The following is an 18,747-nucleotide window of genomic DNA, read 5'->3' on the forward strand; positions in this document are numbered from 1 at the left end:
ATTTGTTATTGTTGCAGATGTGAATATTGTGCATAACTTACTAAATTCGTGTAAAGTTTTACAAACAGAATTGGAAATGGCTAAGTTCTTTCTGATAGGATTCGTTGTAACATGATACCGTTATGTATTCCACATTCTGTACTTTCTTAAACTGGATCACACGTTCATAATTTCTGTAGATACGTTGGCATGGATATTTTTGCATTTAGTTTTCAGATTCACTATTTGTCTTGTGTTTACTACTTGTGATCATGTAGTTGTGCCTTATTTTGTGAGAGAGTTTAGCTCAGTCAATACTGTAATTTCTAAACTCAGTGATTGGAAAGGTCATTGATTGTAAATATAATGGTTAAATTTCATGGTTCAGCATTTAAATCTGTACAAAGAACAATGGAAGGATCCTTATTGAATTGTTGCTTTTAAAAAATATGTTAAAATATGATATTAAAAACATTTTTAGTAGAAGTACAGTGTGGTTATCAGTTATTTTTATATATTTAAAACAGATTAAGATACTATTTTGCATGTATTTGTTTACAGAATATCCTTACATTGCATTTAGATATAGATGGGCTATATTTTATATGCTCTACAACTCAGAGAATAGTCATTATTTTAAGTGTGCAGTTTAAGAGACATTCTTAATGCTTTAAACTATTCCTTTTGTTTTCATTCATTATTCATTATAGAATTAGAAACACTGAAATGTTTTTTAAATTAATCCTTTCTTTTATTACATATACATGTTAAAAATACTCAAAGCCAAACGTACTGCCCTGGTGTTGATCCCAGTTCATAGCCACCCTCTGTAGTGTTTCCATGGTTTTTAAATGTTACTGGAGGAGACAGCCTCACCCCTTTCCCTCAGAGCAGCGGGGGGGGGGGGGGGGTTGGGGTTTGAACAGCCTCCCTTTCAGTTAGCAGTCCAATGCTTACTGTACTGGACAGTACCACGGGGCCTGATGCCCATTTAAAGATAATTTACTAAGGGCTCCGTGTTCCACTGTTTTCCGCTATATTTTGTTTTTACTTTTCCATTCTCATGTGCTTCCCTTTGAAGAATGTAATTAGGTATTTAACCTCAAACACAGATAACTTATTAGGTATGCAGTTCTGTGAGCTTTATCAAATTTTGTTTTATATATACTACATTCATTTGGGTAGCCTTTCATTTTTAGGGAATGCTAAGGGGGAAAACTAGTTACTTATATATATATGAGGGGCTTTAAAAAGAACATGGAAAAAACAGAATTAAAAGAGAATGGAATTTTCCATGAATTTTTTGAAGCCCCTAGTATATGGTCATTGGAGTCATAGGACTAAAACAATCATTTTGTCCTAGTCCATTCTCTTCTTCCTAGCCTAATTTGAACCTCTGACATTCTCTGATATATTACTAAATTCTTTTTTAAAAATCTCCATTCCATATCGCCTGACATGCCATCTTCAGTTCCTTCTCGTGTAAATCTACATTGTCTGGTCCTGGGTACAATCGCTCTCAGTTCAGTCTCATGCAGAGTCCCTCCCTAGGTATTCCCGTGAGATCTGTTCTCTCCCTGTACCATTTGGCTTCTTGTCTTCCTTTCTGATCTGTGCTCAGCTGTTAGCATAGTCACTGCTTTGCAGACTCTTTTGTAATTCCCTTACTCCTAACAAGTGCCTGCCATTGTCGTGAAGAGATTGTGGCTGTACCCTTGCTTCTCATAGTTCGTGACCATTGTGCTCATCAGGATTGCCCTGTCTGTATGCTGCTGAAATGCAAGTCTTCCTCAAAGATGGACGTGCACATGATCCTACCCCCAGACTTCATACTCGGTGTCCCATCCTCCAACTTAAAGAGATCATCCAAGGTGAGATTTGCCTTACAGCCGAGTCTGCCAAGTTTTGACTTCTGCTTTGGAAACTGCAAGAGGGACCCTTGGCTGAAATCGAAGCTTGTGAACTTCCATCTTATATCCTCTGACCCCAAATTGCTTAGATGCAGTCAATATTCTTTGTCACTCCCTGATAGTATGATTCTTCAAGCTGCCGTCATAAATATTTAATAATATTTCAATTCCTGCCAAGTAACAGCAATTCTTCTTGGGTTATGCATTGGGCTGAAGGTTAGCAGTTTGAAACCACGAACTTCTCCACAGTAGATAGATGAGGCTTTCTACTCCCATAAAGATTCAGTCTCAGAACCCTGCAGTTCCACTCTTTCCTAGAGGGTTACTGTGATTCGAATTGGATGCTGGCAGTGGGTTTGGTTTGTTTTGAAATATATGCACATAAGCACACCGAAACCAGCAAGGATTTTTATGGTAAACACCATCGTTCATCCAAAAATAAGGTTAAAAGGAAGATACCTTACTTGAAAATCTCCCACATGCAACTGGATCTGATAACTGCTTTTTCCTTAAATAGTGAAATTTCATTTTGAGGGTTTTCCTCTTCTAAGAGTATCTGAAAGCATACCTGAGATAAGCGAACTGTGAGATCACTGGGATTTTCAAAACACAGACTATTAAAGTATAGGCTTTCTTTCTTCTATATGCTGTCAAAGGGGGATATTAGTGGCCCCGTGGTAGACTGCCTACCTTCCGTGTTAACCTCGATCCGCAGTCCCACACCTCACGTGCAGCCACCACCTGTCTTGTCTGAATGTTTAGGTGTTGCCAGGTTTCTAAAAAGTTTTGACCAGGATTCTCCTGAAGAATCGGCGAGTTTAAACCCTATGGATCACAAGGGTCTGATCCCTGGCAGCAGCTAATCATATTAAGAATAATTCTATTAAAAGAGCAATCAACCTTTGTATCAAGGAATTATCATGGTCTCCGAGGTAGATCTACAAAGTAGTCAGACTGATAGACAAGGCACAGAGGAACAAGGGTTTCCATATTTTCTAGATAACACACAAAGAAAAGTGCTAGAATTCATATTGTAGCCAGCAGTGGTCATTGTCTTCCTCCGGACATCCCATTTGTCTGAGGAATCACTCTTAACAAATGGTGATGGCGTCCTAGACCGCTCACACCTCTTGCAAAGCTGCTGACCCGGAATGCTGGTCCGAGTCCTCAGAGTTCAAACTTGCTGTCGTCATGATTCCTGAGGCTTCCCTCGCTTGAATCGGGAACTCGGACAGTGCACATTTCCTTCTGGCACATCACTAGGTACAGTAGGTGTTGCAAGAGCTTGGGGCAAAGACTGTCCTCAGGTCTACAAAATAGGTGACAGCTGGTTTGAAATCCCAAGTTTCCTTTTGATCCTAAATTTCCGAGGATTCTGCAGGCGGTGAGGAGAACAGAGTGCTCTTCTTGCTTTCTTGACTCTTCAGAAAGGAAGAGATTGCTGCTGTCATTTGTGCCATCCATGTTTTCTGAGTGGGGGAGAGATATCGAAAAAGAGAGCAAAAGGCTTCGTTAAATATTTGGCATTATATTTACCGGCTTGCTCATTAAAGTCAAAGACAAATGAAATGTTTTCCTGCACTTTTCATTTTCTTTCGTACCTCACATGTAACACAAGTGAATTATTAAAATAAAACCGTTTAAATGAGTATGGTATGTGAGTTGGATAAACAGTCATGAATAATGTAGGAACCATAATAGTTAATGATGAGTAAGTAGGAAAAGGAATACTGAGAACAAAACAGAGTGTCTAAGATTTCCACTTTGTGTAGAAATACCATTTCTCAACCAGTGGTCGCACTTGAAAACCAGAGCTTGAAGAAGGTTGCCCAGGAAATTAGCCCTGAAGGAGAATTGAACAGTGTACCCTGTTGTGTGGCCCCATAGTTGCTTGGGCGGAAACCAATTTGGGGGAAGACAAAATGGAACCGTCTCTGAAGAGAAACCAGCGACTTGGGGATTTGTGTGAAGCACCTTGAAAGTTGATTATACAACCCAAAGCGGGGGCAGGAGAAAATCGGTCAGTTGTGCCAAGTGTACCAGTGAGAGAGTGGTCAGCTCAGTTTCCTGAGCATAACATGGACTGGATCCCCTCCACCGCCCCGCACACCCCACTCCTCCTCCAGCCTCTTCCCAGTGTGTGTTTGTGTGTGAGCGCGCCCGTGTGTGCGCATGCGCCCTTTGGTTACGCAACATCACTTAGAGGTTGGGGTAAGATTTTTCCTTGAAGAATCAAAACAGTCCAATAAGAAAATACTTACTTTACTGTTTTCTGTTTGGGCTTGTAATAAGAAAGCTGCTATACACTGTCGGTATCTGTTTTCATGTTGTATAAGAAAAGCATTTCTCAGACCAAAAGCTGGGAAAAGACAAAAGGCCAAATGATGTGCATTTGATATGAAATTCATTGTTTTATTTTTAGTACAGGACCTGGTTTGGTTTTCTAATGGGGGCAAAAGACTTACATAGATTGCCAAAATAATTGCACACACAAACACAAACAGCAACAACAAAAATCTTCTGCTTCCTAGTCCAAGAGTCTACCTTATTAAATACGAAAGCCCTGTCTTCCTTAGCTAAAGATTTCTGGAGTTTGAGCAAATGCAGTCATGACTTAAGTGATGGGAAATGGGCTCCTCACAGAAAAAAATAAGGATATTAAGTGGAATTTTCAGTTAAAAATTGTAAAATAATGTAAAGTAAGGGAATTACTGCTTACTTTTGTCACCCATTGCTCATTTTAAAAATAACTTTGTATTTAAAGGGAAGCCACATGATAATGATGTACAAACAAATGTATATGTCACAAAAATGCAAACCCAACTAAATGTTTAGCCACAGACTAAGAAAATCCAAAAAGAAAAAAAAAGACATAAATTCAGCAAAATAAACCGTGCTGGTATAGTGTGTTTGCCAAAGGAACAGACTGACTGTGTGTGTTGGCTTTGCTGCTCCCTTGCTGAGCCCTTAAAAAAATGACAGGAGATAGGGAGAAAGCAGCTGCCCTTTCACAAAACACAGCAGGAACTTTTCAAACGAAAGCTTCCTTGAAGTATTAACACAAGATGGAATATAATTCTGCAACCCATCAATTCTTTCTGTCATTGACGTGTGTTTAGGAGCAAGACAGGATGAGGGGAGCAGCTGGTTTTTGTCCCGGCTGGTCCTTAAACTGCTGCTTGTCCATCGTCATTGTTTGCACTGGTCTCCGTCTGTGAATGTAAGCAGACAGTGCCCCGGCAGGTTGGGACCCTTTCCAGAACTGACATGGAAGCAAGGCTTTCATTAACTGCAGGATTGCCCCTGTCCTAGATGACACCCTCCACCGGCGAGCCAGACTGCCTACATTCTCCTGCAACTAAGGCTGCTAGGGTTGTGACATTCTGCCCAACTGCTCTGGGCTTAGGACATTTGACCTCACTAAAATGGCTTTCAGAAAGGAAAAAACAAAACAAACACCTGGCTCTGTTTGTTTTATGCCCTGAGTTTTCATTTTATAAATTCCCTTTGGCAAGTAAGGTTTAAAAGATCCGGTGATTGTTCTTGGCTGGTTCTTCAAAGCATAGTGTGTGTGTGTGTGTGTGTGTGTACACATCGGATGTATTGCCAAAAGGACGTGTGTAAGGACCTGCTATGGGATTGCCTATTACAGGAGTACAGTGAAAATCATTTCTACCAGGGTTCTGGTTCTTACATGAATGGATTTGTTCCAAGAAATACATGTTTAAACATGTCTGTAGTCAGTGGATGGTGGCAGACCAGCTCTCTCAATAATACACTTGTCTTAGTCTCTTTAGTGTGCCTTCAAAAAGAGGTCCGATTGAGAAAGTGACTTCTTAGGGGAGCTTGGGCTACTTAAATCCCAGGCAGCTTCTGACTGTAAGCGCTGAAGGGTATGAGGGTTACGGCACGGCCGGCACCTGCTATGAGTTAGAAGTGCCTCGAGGGCAGTGAGTGAGCAAGAGATCGTCTGGATAAAGTTTCCTCGAAGCACAGGGCAATGATGAAGAAAATGGAAAGGGCCAGGAGAGTTGCACTGTTAACACAGCAGGTTTTTTCTTTCTTTTTAAAATCATTTTATTAGGGCTCATACACCTCTTATCACAATCCATACATACATCCATTGTGTCAAGCACATTTGTACATTGTTGCCCTCATCATTCTCAAAACATTTGCTTTCTACTTGGGCTCTTGGAATCAGCTCCTCATTTTTCATGTTTTTCCCTCCCTTCCGCTCCCCCCTCCCCCATGAACCAGTTTTTTCATCATGAAAATGCATCTGCTCACTTTTAGGAGCAGCAAGAGCTGTCATAAGACAGTTTCATTGGAAGGCCTTACTTATCCCGGCCACTCTACAGTCCTGCTCTTGCCCCTTCGGATGGCTTTTTGTTCCCCACACTCACAGAACATTTAAAAGGAGCATGATTTAAGCCCCAGAGAATGTCAGGAGTGCCATTTGAATGTGATAAGAATAGATATATACCGGACTCTTTACTAAACATTAGAGAAATACTGCTGTTGGAAGTATATAGAAGTGGATGGAGGATATGTTGAGACACGGTAGGTTTGCATTCATTCAGATTTCTATACCTTTGTAGCAATACTTTTTGGCTTACCCTCAGAGGGCAGGGTAACATCTTCCCTCCTGATATTATGATAAATGACAACATTTGTGGAGCATTTAAGACATATCAGGCACTGTGCCCCCCGACTGCCCCCTGCCCCATTTTTTGTCATTTAACTGCACAGCAACGATTTATAAATCAGTCATTTTCCTACTTTATAAATGAGGAAAAACAGATCTAGACTAATTTGTCAAAAGTCACAGAGTATATAAATGACATGGTCAGAATTTGAAACCAGGTTTTTAATGCTCCAAAGTTCAATTTTTGTCACCTGCATTCTATTTGGTCAAATAATAGAGCAGAGTAATCCAAGAACAACAACAACAACAAATGTGATATAAACCAGTAAATAAAGACAAAACACTAGGCACTGACTTGATCGGGGGTGTGGTACCTTCCTCCTCTCCTGTTTAGCTCTCATTCCAGAAGCATCCATCACACCCACTACCGAGGGAATAAATGCTTACCATGGAATCCTTCCACTATGGTAATTTTCTCCAGGAAATAAATTAACCGAATACCTCAACTGCCATGGAGTCAATTTCGACTCATTGCCAATTTATAGAGCAGCCTAGGATTCCAAGGCTGTGAATTAGTGTGAGAGCAGAGAGCCTCCTCATCTTAGCATGGAGCACCTGGTGGGTTTGAACTGCAGACGTTGTAGTTAGGAGTCCACTACGCAAGCAGGGCTCCTTAACCAAACAAAAAGGCAGTGTATTTCTGGTTCCTACCTGCTGATGTCTGGGCCCAAGTCCTGATTCCTGGACCACAAGTACTGGTTTCTGGACCTGGTACTGAGTCTCTGTCGGTCCACACAGATGTCTGATGACTGAGGAAGAACACAGGAGTCCAGGGCACTCATCGGGCCAAGGTTTTGCTCCCTTAAAGTTACTCATTGAGGCTTGCTCCTGTCCTCCTGTGGCTTGTGCAAACTTTGACTTGTGTGGACCATGATTACATCCAAACCCACTGCCATCTAGCAGATTATGAGTCTTAGCGACCTTCTAGAGGCTGAAAATCTTTCTGAGCACAAACAGCTTCATCTTTCTCCCAGGGACCAGCTGTTGGGTCTGAACCACTGACTCTCCAGTTGGCAATCCCAATGGCACCACAAAGCCGCCTTTTAGAGCAGGCTTCATTCCAGCCAAATCAAACTCAAGAGGCCTGAAGGCATGCCCGTGTCATATGTGGGCAGTTCATACTAGAAGTAGCAAGAGTAGCCGTGAGAGGCAGGCAGCTCTACTTGTGAATGCAGGCTTCCCCTGAAGGGAGCCCATGTGTCCTGAGGAGAAACCCTGTGTCCGTCTGTGTGTTAATAGATGTGAAGTATTTAACATGTAACACGTTTGTAGCACAGTTATATAAGCATTTGCTGTTAATCATTTTATTACTCTGTAATGGTGCCTTTCTCTGCATGAAGCAGATTCTAAGCCAGTCTTGGGGAGGTCATGGTGCTATGGGTGCCATTGGGTTACTAACCGGCAGGTGGGTAGTTTGAACTAACCAGAACCAGCCGCTCTTGGAGAGAAAGATGGGGCAATCTGCTTCTGAAGCTGAAACTCCAGCTTCAAAGCCCTGGCGCTCAGTTCTGCTCTGCCCTTCAGCGTTGCAGTGCATTGGAATGGACCCCACGACAGTGGGTCTGGTTTATGCTAGTCATGGAGGGAGCATGGTCGGTGCTCCCTCTTGTCCTGTCCACCCCTGCCTGGCCTCAGCTGGTCTCTGCTTCCTCCTCAGCACAGCCGCCACCCATCCAGCTTGGTGTTCGAAGGAGCTTTCTCTCAAAGGATTTACTGATTTTCCATTGTTCGGAGAAGAGCTCCCTGAGCTCCCTAAACCCGGATTCTTATTCATCTCTGTGTGTCCGTGGCTCAGAGCACTGGGAGACACTCAAGACGACTTGTGTAGTGTGTGTGCGCGTATACACACTCGTAGATACCTGTTTATAAATTAACTGTGCTATATTTCCATAGAGCAAGTACGATAGAATATCTTATATTTGCATCACATGCCAGGGTTTACCAGCACCTTGACAACAGCAATAGTCCTAGTAATGGCACTCTAATACTGATAGTTATAGCTACCATTTATTGAGCACTTTCCATGCATTATTTTATTCAAGTCTCACAGTAACCCACCGACACAGATACTTTTGTCCGTAGAGGAGTGTGGTTGAGGACAATTAAATACCTTGTCCAAAGCCATCCAGCTACCAAGTGGCACAGCGGGTCATCCCAGGACACTGCTCTCTCAGTAATGAATCCAGAGTGCATGAAATAGAGCTACAAACTGGACTGGGTTTATGGAGATGTAAATGGGCTTCGTGTGCTGTTACTTAAAAGCCAAATATAAAGCCCTGTGTTTGGCATATAGATGAACTAGAAGATGAAGCTGCACACATACCTGACACATGAAGGGGATCGATATTTTTGAGTACCAGTCTATCTAGTGGGATGGGTTGATCGAGGACTGTGCACGAACCTCCCTCTTTTATTACAGTTTGTAGCTCAGGAGTAAGGGAAGGACACATTAAGCCAGGGTCTAACCCTCCAAGTTTCTGAAATTCAAGAAGAAAATAATGCAGTCAGTAGACAATAATTAATACTGGAACACATGTCGAAAATTAATATTTAAGGGAACAGATTGTAGAGACAATTAAGTGTAGCTTACTGTTCTTCTTGGGTCTTGAGAGAGATTTCCCCAAAGTAAAGTGACTTAAAGCACAGTGCTTCTCATCTCCAAGTCTAATTACTTTAACAAAGAATAGTTGACATTCACAGTTGGGAAACATTTAACTCCTTGCCACACCCATGAACCAGCTTCATCCTCAGTCTGAAACACTCATTAGTATTGAGTTTTGTGGGTAAGACAAGGAAGCCTCATTTTGGCCAACTGTATGTGTTGAAGCAAATGTAGAACTCTAATGAGATTCTGTGCTTTAGAATTGGTGTATCATTGAAAGGTCTTGAATCTATAAGATGCTGAATTTGGGAGTCAGGTGTAAATATGATTAATATTATATATACTCTATACAAACACACACAGACACACACACTTTATATACTCGAGTATAATCTGACCCGAATATCAGCTGAGGCACCTAATTTTTACCACAAAAACTGCATTAAAAGTGTGCTGAAAAACTCGGCTTATACACGTGAGTATACATGGTTGTGTGTGTGTGTGTGTGTGTGTGTGTGTGTGTGACAAAATGGTAAAGAGCAAATCCAAAACTGATAACATTCCTTTGTGTGGGAGTCAAATTGTGAAACCTAAAAGCAAAAGATTCCTTACAAGATGGCTTATATACACTGTCCTTAACACTTGTTCTCTGATTTGTATGATTATTTGAAGTACAGGTAAATTGTTACAGTATCAAGCATATGGATAGAGATTTTTCAGAACGTGGCTTGTTCTGACTTGCTTGTCTGGATCGCTGAAAGCAGCTGCAGGATTCTGAAATGATGGATCTCCACTTTCTCCTACTTTCTCTCCAACCACAGATAAGCCTCCGTAGTTGATAAATGACTCTCTATGTTCTTGCTTAAAGATCCTTGACATAGTGCAATTAACTAACATGCTCTGAATTGGAACTGACTCAATGGTCCCTAGCTACCACCCCATCATTGAGATGCCTAGATTATGAAAACATATCAGAGATCTAGTTTCCTGATCATAACACCACCTGTATGCAGTAGAAAGGTAAGTGCAATGAACTAACACTAGACTTCACTGTGTTCGTGCTCTCAGTTTGCTGAGCACCTGGGAGGAGCCTTGCTTTCTGACCCTACTCATCTCTACCACCAAAGGAACAGATTGCCAACAGGAGAGTAGACGGGTTTTCTTAGGTAAACCATGACCAGTGACTTAATGAGTAATAGAACAATAAGAAAAATGATGCTGGCCACCAACAATTAAATACTATACAAAAATTCCTATTCTCTGCATTGACAATATTGCAGTGAATAAATTTAAACAACTTGTGCATGAATTGTTGAATGTAAAACTGACGATCTGCTCTGTAAACCTGCACCCAATTCACAGCAAAGAAATACTATATTTAAAAAAATTTCGTAGTCGTTGATGAGATACTATGGCTCTAGTTCTAAGCTAGGGGGCAGTGATGGTTCACGAGTAGATTCTTGTCTTCTACGCAGAAGGCTGGTTTGACTCCTGGCAATGCCCGTCACCTGCAGCCACGCACTACCTAACCATCCATCGGTGGAGGCTTGTGTGTTGCTAGGATGCCAGACAGGTTTCAGCAGAGCTCTCAGACTAAGTAGGAAGAAAGACCTTGTGATGGAGTTCCAAAACTCAGTCAATGAGAAAACCCTGTGGGTCAGAACAGCCCGATGGGCAGCGAGGGGATATGGCACAGAGCTAGGTTCTGTTTGGGGTGGGGTTATAAGGAGTGGGGGCAACTTGATAGCACGTAAAGTCTTCCCCTGGTTCCCTTTGTCTGTGAGACCAGCGAATCCAGTGTCTGGCTTCACCAGTTCTTAGTTAACTGGACCCTGACAAGTGCAGGCCCTATCTCATCCCCGTTCCTCAGCTCAAACCTCAGGCATGGGGGGAGCATTCTAATCAGAAGGAGAGGGAGACATCACCTCTTGGCACATGGCGGAAGACAGTTTGGGCGCTTTGTTCACGGTGGCCAACCGGCCGATTTAGAAGAGGAAAACACCAACGTGTACAGTGAGTCTGGATCGCTTTGCTTAGGCCAGTCAGCCATAAAGTTCTATGGCTTCTCAGTATCACATGCTCAGTCTGTCTGAGATGCCCAATGCCTTAGAGTTCTTTGAGAGAGATCATTTGGTCTCACAGCTATCTCATTTAAAAAGTTAATATTTCATAATGTCTCCCATTTTTGGATGGAGAATCCAATCTGGTATATCAGAAGATTTTCTATTTTAAGTACAATTTATTATTTAGAAACAGCATTTTACTTTTTAAAAGTTAATGCATTTTCTACATTTTTAAACTACTTATCTATTTTAAAAATAATTTTTGGCATATAATTCACATGCAATTTAATAGCTTAATCAAAATATTAAGAAGTGCTGTGCAGCATTTTACCTTTTTGTTTCTCTTAGTTTTTGTAACTAAGAGGAAGTCATCAAATAGAAACAGATAAACGTCTAGGAATCTTGTGCTTTCTGAGGGAAGAAAGAAAAGGAAAAGGTTGCTTCAAATAGCATAAGGTTTTGCTTTTGTCAAAGAATCCCTTCAAATAGTTCTCAACCTGTGGGTCGCGACCCCTTTTAGGGTAGAAAAACCCTTTCACAGGGGTCGCCCGATTCCAAATGGTAGCAAAATTACAGTGATGAAGTAGCAACGGAAATGAGTTTATGGTTGGGGGTCACCACAACATGAGAAACTGTATGACAGGGTCACGGCATGTGGAAGGGAGAGAACCAGAGCAGGGTGGGGATTGCTCTTCCGGCCGGGAGCTCCAGGAGCTCCAGTCTCTGCCTCAGACAATTGGCTTAATGTTGAATTTGAGTATCAGTCTGCAACTTTAAAGTCACTGTACTGGTATTTGTGATGCACTTCATGTGGATCCAAGAGATCTTGGACGGTCATTGGTAATGGTTTTGACTAAGCCACGGAGAAATACATAACTGTATTCACAGCATTTTGGCCTTTGGACCCATCTGGGTGGTCATTGGCAATGGTGCACGTTACAAGAGAAAAGGCTTCTTGCCACTCAAGCTACAGGTAGTGCCCAGTTGATAAGCAAGGTCTGCTCCTAAATCTGCCTTTCCTTGGAATTTGAAGGTAAGTTGGAGCAGGTGCTTGCTGACGGCTGCAGCCCCTTCTCTCCAGTGGCCTGTGCCTCCAAGCCGTCTTTCTGCTCTCCTCTTCATCTGAGATGTCTCCCTGTCCTTCCAGGGACCCAACCCTTTCTACCGTCACAGCCCATCTCCATGCCATCCTCTGCATGGACACTTGCTTGCTTCCTTCACCCTCACAGATGCTCTTGTATAAACTTCGCTTGCAGCTCTCAGGGCCTTTGGTGGTGCTCAGACATAAGAGCAACCGGGAAGATGGTGCACAGCAGTGCCGTGTTTCGTTCTGTCGTACGAGGGTTGCTAGGAGTTGGAACAGACTGTTGAGCATCTAACAACATGCACGAGGCCCATGTTCGATTCCCAGCCAGTTCACCTCATAAGCAGCCACTCCCCATTTGTCATGTATATTGCTGTAAGTTTCCGTGAATCTTCCTGGATGAACACTTCTGAAAAATTGGTTCCTAGAAACCCAGTGGGTTATAGCAATCCGATCGCCAGTGAATGGGGAGGATGCAGGCCCGTGGGTAGCATGTTCCCTCTGGTGCGCGTGGTCACCCGGAGTCAAGAGCCAACTCAACTGCAGCCAGCACAGCCTCGCGACGGTAACTCTCGCCATTAGGGCAGTGCGCAAAGTTTGTCTTTCATTTCTCCAACAATTTGATCTCCCCCATTAGCTTAAATCCCAAAATATATCTATTTAGTAAAATACGGTGTGGTGCATGCTAGGTTCTTAATAAACACATAATCGTTGATTTTCTGGCTCAGTGGAAACGTGAAATGGTGATGTTAAGGAAGATAACAACTAACATGGATTCAGTGCTTACTGTATTCTAGACTTGATGCCAAGACTTTTGCATAGGCTAGTTCATTTGACCATGGTCCTCTGTGATAAATATTGCTATCCTCACCTGACCGAGAGAAAGAGTCAGGCTGTGATGCCTGCGTTTAGCTGCAGGTGACATAACTTGAGGAGGTGCTCTCTGCATTACATCTGCTCCCACTTCGGACAGAGGCGAGCCCAGTTCCTCCGACCCTTCAGTGAGGAACCACGGTACCAGGCGCCATTCCTGTGTCAAGTTAGCATGTAAGTACCTCAAGGAAGAAGCGGTTTACCTGCCAGAGTTAATTTCCCCTCGTAGAGAAGGTGTCTGCTGGTGGGTGATAAGATGTTCTCTGCCATGTGTTCTTTAAAAATGTGTTTCAAGCACTTGGGAAACAACGGAGAGAAGAAAACAGAGATGTCCTTAGTGATTGGAAGAGAACATGGTAAAGGAGTTGGGGCAAAGGACTCTGGGAAGCTGGGGGCGTTGGGAAATGTCAGGATGGGCAGATAGCAAGGAAGGAACTCCCAGAGGGAGAGCCCGGGTATAGTGTGACGGCCTCCCCCCTCCCCCACCATGCCCGGTGGGTCAGAGCTTCTGCCTTAGAAAACTGGACTTATTTTTCAAGTGGACACCTGGGACTCTTGAGGACTATTGTATTTTCACCTGAAAGCCAAGACTCTGGGGAAGGACATGAGTACCAATGGGTCCTTTTGTACCTCTGGAATGAAAAACCTTTTATCTCTATCCCAAAGCGGAGGCCACACGATAATCTCTTGAAGGTGTCTAAGTTTTTGGAAATTGTCAAGCCACTTCACTTTTCCTTCAAGATCTCCTGAAAGACAAGACATGTTTTAGAAGCAAGTGACACTGCCGCATCAATTTCCACTGAGATCCACGGTGATCGTTTCGAGACACTGGCTGCCAGTGAAGCCAAACTGTGTCATAGGTTCATTTAACATGTTACTTGCTGTTAAACATCGAAGACAACTCACTAATTTGAAATCAGCCTTTTGCAGAGAAGAATGAGGCTTAACTAATTTAATTCAATGAGTTGGAAATGTATTGTGCATTTTTAATTCAATAGGACCAACAAAGCCCTTTGTATTTTTCCCTTATTTCCTCCACCTCACAGCGTACATGGCAAAGAGAAAAAATATTACTGGATTAGCAGAGGGAAAAATAGTGGGCTGATAAAGACAAACCTATGTTTTGTTCTTAATTATAAAGCAGACATTTGCTTCATAATGGTGATGATCATTTCTTGTAGTAATAAATCATTTTTTTTCTCTTTGTAAGTCTCTGTAGGAGTCCTATTCGGAAAGTAGATTATATGACGAGCTGCTAGCCACCAGGTCAGTGATTCAAACCCACCAGCTGCTCCAGGGGAGACAGATGAGGCTACCTGCTTCCATCATCAATACAGACTGGGAAACAGGAAAGGGCAGTTCTACTCAGCCCTCCAGGGTTGCTATGAATTGTAATCAACTTGATTTTTTTCTTTAAGTTTTGGTAGGTTTCCATTAATTTTCCAACATTAGCCTGATGAAATGAAGTTTTAAAACAGAGAGATTTAACTCACTCACTCACTCACTCACTCACTCACTGCCTTTGAGTCAATCCAAACTCATAGGGACCCAATAGGACTGGTGGAATTGTCTCTGTGGGTTTTCGAGACTAACTCTTTATGGGAGTAGAAAGCTTCTTTCTCCCACAGAATAGCTGGTGACTTTGATCTGCTGACCTTGTGGTTAGCAGCCAGCCCAAACCATAACCCACCCAAACCACCAGGACTGACCCAGTGAGAGGGTTCGCACACCTGTAGGATCATGTTGTTAGTGAAGCTCTTGAGAGTTCATTACCTTTGTGTCAGCAGACTTAAAGGAAGGCAACAATAAGACTCTTATTAAGAAATTTCCAGGGCAAAGGTTATTTTAAAATTATTTATCCCTCAACATGATTTTAAAAGCATACGTTTCATTGATTTTTTTTGTCCTTTTTAGTTGATAAACTTCATTTTAATTCCTTGGGTCACTTTAGAATTTGAGTACAAAGACACATGGTCACTTTTACTTTTGTACTTACAAATGGAAAAAAAAAATCAGCTATAGTGGTTAATTACACTTATTCTCTTTGATGCCTTCAAGGACATCTTGGTGAAAGGGCACAAACAACAGACTTTGGGACTTGAAGTACAATTATACAAAGCCTCAACAGTGAACTTAAGTCATCAGAGGGTATCCCCAATTCTTATTTTCAAACTTCAGTTCTGGAGACTGGAAGTATTTTTACATTGACCTTGGGTTGATTTTAGAAACCTAAACAAAATGATGAATGGCATCTTCTCGATGGGCTTCCCATGGCGCTCATTCCCTCTTGCTTCGTGTGTGGGCTTGTTATGAATGTGGTAAACAAAGTGCCTTCAGTTATCTGGGAAGTAGAACCTTTCCTGTCTGAACTCATTTCTGAACTCCTTGGAGAGAGTCATGTCCTGTCGTAAACCTGGTGATAGAATTCTTACAGGAATTCTCCAGGACCTGACTGGAGCCCATTGTTTGGTGGATGTTTGATTGATAGATAATGAACTCAAACTCAAATGCACATTTCCAAGGGCCAGTTATGACCTTAAGTTCATGGGATCACCTTCTGTATGGAGGGAGATGGTTCCCAGAAACCACATTGTCCATCCACCCCTCTACCTTTGATGACGTGACCCATGGAGCTCTGGGCCACTGATCTCAGGGACTTACGGATGGACATTTCCACCTTTTCCTTGATGGTGTAGATCAGGATTTTCTCAGTCGAGTCAATACTTCTTTTCCAGATATTCTTCAACAACAAGGGATAGCGAGTCAGCCGGTGCAGCGGGGCCACGAGGAGCTCAGGCAGGCGCAGTCTTCTGCACTGTTCATTCTGCTCACACCACTGGCAGAGGCAAAAGCAGACCGTGGGAAGTGGGCCTCTCGTCAGGGCACACAGAAGCTTGGGCAGGAGAACCCCCGAGAGGTTCTTCTCAGTATACATATGATCTACCTGTCAGTGTGCTAGGAGAATTTATGAGCCAGGAGCGAGACTTTGAATTTGACATTAATTGAGTGTTGGATTACTCAAGAAGGCGGGGTAGGCACAGGCTGGCTGGCTAATTTGTAGTGAACAGCTTCACAGGTTTCCTGCCACACCACTCCTCTGTTGGGAAGGGTTGGGTGATGGTTACACATGAAAGCAGAAGTTGAAGAGTCTACATTGATCAGTCTGATGGAGTGGAAAGGGGAGATGGATGAAGACAATTTTCAAGAGGCAGAGTTCTAGGGATTTTTTCAATTAGTATTGTTATGGGTTATAGCTTCAATTTTCATAAATGTTATTCGAGAAGCACAGGTAAGCATGGGAATATTTTCTGGGTTTGTTTTATAGAAAGGACTCAGCTTTTATGCAGGCAACATATAACACATGAAGAGACGCGTCTCTGGTTACTCCAACAGCAATGACTAGACAAAATGGCAAAACTTCAATCAAAAGAAAGTGGAAAATATTAAAAATTAGAACAGTTTCCACATGAGTCAAAAGGAGTCACATGACAAGGCATTCCGTGTTAACTACAGCTGCCCGTTGACTGCACTACACTCTTTCTGAGAGCGGAGCTACTCATATCCCCAGCCATGGTCAGAGGGGCATCACCAGAGCCTCATCCACGTGGGGCGTCTGCACATGGATTAGGGGCTTCTGCTGGCACGCATAGCCTTCTGCAAACTGAGTATTCATCATGTAAGCGCTAATATTCTCTCCTTCGGATTTGGATTCACATTACTTACAATCCTTAGATTGCACAGGGCGGTGTGCTTCTGCTGTGTGCACTTAGTTGATGCCTTACTTAGACGGCTGCCCAGAACTATTAGTCTTGACAGATGTAGGTAGCCTCATCTTTCTCCCGGGGAGCAGCTGAAGAGCTTGAACTGCTGACTTTGAGGTGAGCAGCCCAGCATCTAACCCAGTATGTCACCAGGGGTCCTTACCTGTTAATCCCAAAGAGTGTCAGTAAGAATATCAAAGAAGATGGTACTTTACTTTTAAATATATTCCAAAGTCATCTCTCTGCCTCAGGCTCTCCAGATAAAAGACAGCTGCTGTGTAATTCAGGCAGTAAGTCTGGTGGCTCTGACAGAGACTTCCTCGGAAATACTGTGCGGGAAGAGCAGAAACAACAATTAGAAGCAGGAGCACATGAACCTCTGAAACTGTTCCTCCTCTGGCCCCTTCTGTCCTTCGCAGGACAGGGAATCATGGTGCAGTGTCAAGCATGGATGTAGCTGTGTCCATCCTCACACTGTACTCAGAAAGAACAGATCATCGCTACAAGAAACTTTTAAAATAAAAATACAGTATTCTCATAATAAGCAAGCATTTCCTCAATAAATAACACCAGCCAACACGCATTTGGGTGCAGCAAATGTTGGACTCGTGTGTTTGACTCGCACAGAGATGGCACATGGTTTTCACTATCAGCTCTAGGCTTGAGATACAGAAACACACCGTACACTACTCCTCACTCTGCTCAACCATACAAAACTCACACTGTGATTTGTGATGAGGCTACAAATACACTACTACTTAAAAGGAGAGGATTTCTACTCCCATAAGGAGTTACAGTCTTGGAAACACACAGGACGGTTCTGTCCTGTCTTACTGAGTGGCTATGAGTTGGAATTGACTTGATGGCGGTGAATTTGGTTCTCGGTCCAGTCTGACAGATAGGGAGCCCTGACGGTATAGTGGGCTGTGTGTGTGACTGCGTTTCCAGCCCACCAGTAGCTCTGCAAGAGGAGGAGACTTTCTGCTCCCATAAGATTCATAGCCTCAGAACCCCCCAGAAGTTCCACTCTGACCTTCAGGGTTGCTATGAGTCATAATTGGTTGACTGGTAATGAGTTTGATGTAATAAATAGAGAATAAAATGTTCCAAAACCCAAAATGGGTCTGTCAGAGTCCAAACTCCTTCATTAAAATGAACATGTTTCAGTCTTGTTATAATAGTGGTTCTCAACCTTCCTAATGCCTCGACCCTTTAATACAGTTCCTCATGTTGTGGTGACCTCCCAACCATAAAATTATTTTCGTCGCTACTTCATCACTGTCATTTTGCTACTGTTATGAATTGGCCGACCCTTGTGAAAGGGTCTCTCGCCCCCCAAAGGGGTCATGACCCAAAGGTTGAGAACCGCTGGGTTAGAAGCTGGCACAACTTTGCCACCTGTACATAGGAATTCTTAAAAGTTAGAATTTTTCTTAAAAAGTCAACTTCTCCTTTGAAATATTTAACACAAATTATCCATGACTTCTATATATTAAAATGTATTTGCAAATATTTACTGCATAATTTGTAGAAGAAAACTTAGATCTTCACAATATTTATGAAAATTGCCGTCGTAACCAAGTCTTATGTCATGACTCTCTAAAAGGCCCTCACACCTTCCTTCATGTGCCTTTTCAATGTTCTTTTAGATTTCCTCTCTTCTCAAGCTGCATTCTGGCTTTGCAGGATCCAGCTCGTAGTCTTGCTGTACATTTCAGTCTCCCAGACCAAAAAGAAAAATCTGCTGCTAGCTGATCAATGCAAACTCAT

At 42.6% G+C, this 18,747-nt stretch overlaps 1 protein-coding gene across 1 annotated transcript in view; it reads right to left on the reverse strand.

Moving 5' to 3' along the window:
• Positions 1 to 410: 410 nt before the first annotated feature.
• Positions 411 to 18,747, reverse strand: part of PLEKHG7 (pleckstrin homology and RhoGEF domain containing G7) — a 53,195-nt gene continuing 34,858 nt past the window's right edge. The window contains exons 9-16 of the mRNA XM_075553214.1: positions 17,193 to 17,306; positions 15,878 to 16,052; positions 13,847 to 13,962; positions 13,420 to 13,513; positions 11,591 to 11,670; positions 8,918 to 9,071; positions 4,151 to 4,248; positions 411 to 3,358 (exon numbers count right to left, since the gene is read on the reverse strand). Of these exons, the coding sequence (XP_075409329.1) occupies positions 3,248 to 3,358; positions 4,151 to 4,248; positions 8,918 to 9,071; positions 11,591 to 11,670; positions 13,420 to 13,513; positions 13,847 to 13,962; positions 15,878 to 16,052; positions 17,193 to 17,306 (942 nt within the window). The 3' untranslated portion in view covers positions 411 to 3,247. The remainder of the gene's footprint in view (positions 3,359 to 4,150; positions 4,249 to 8,917; positions 9,072 to 11,590; positions 11,671 to 13,419; positions 13,514 to 13,846; positions 13,963 to 15,877; positions 16,053 to 17,192; positions 17,307 to 18,747) is intronic.

The sequence above is a fragment of the Tenrec ecaudatus genome, chromosome 6, assembly GCF_050624435.1.
Source record: "Tenrec ecaudatus isolate mTenEca1 chromosome 6, mTenEca1.hap1, whole genome shotgun sequence".
Taxonomy (NCBI): Eukaryota; Metazoa; Chordata; class Mammalia; order Afrosoricida; family Tenrecidae; genus Tenrec; species Tenrec ecaudatus.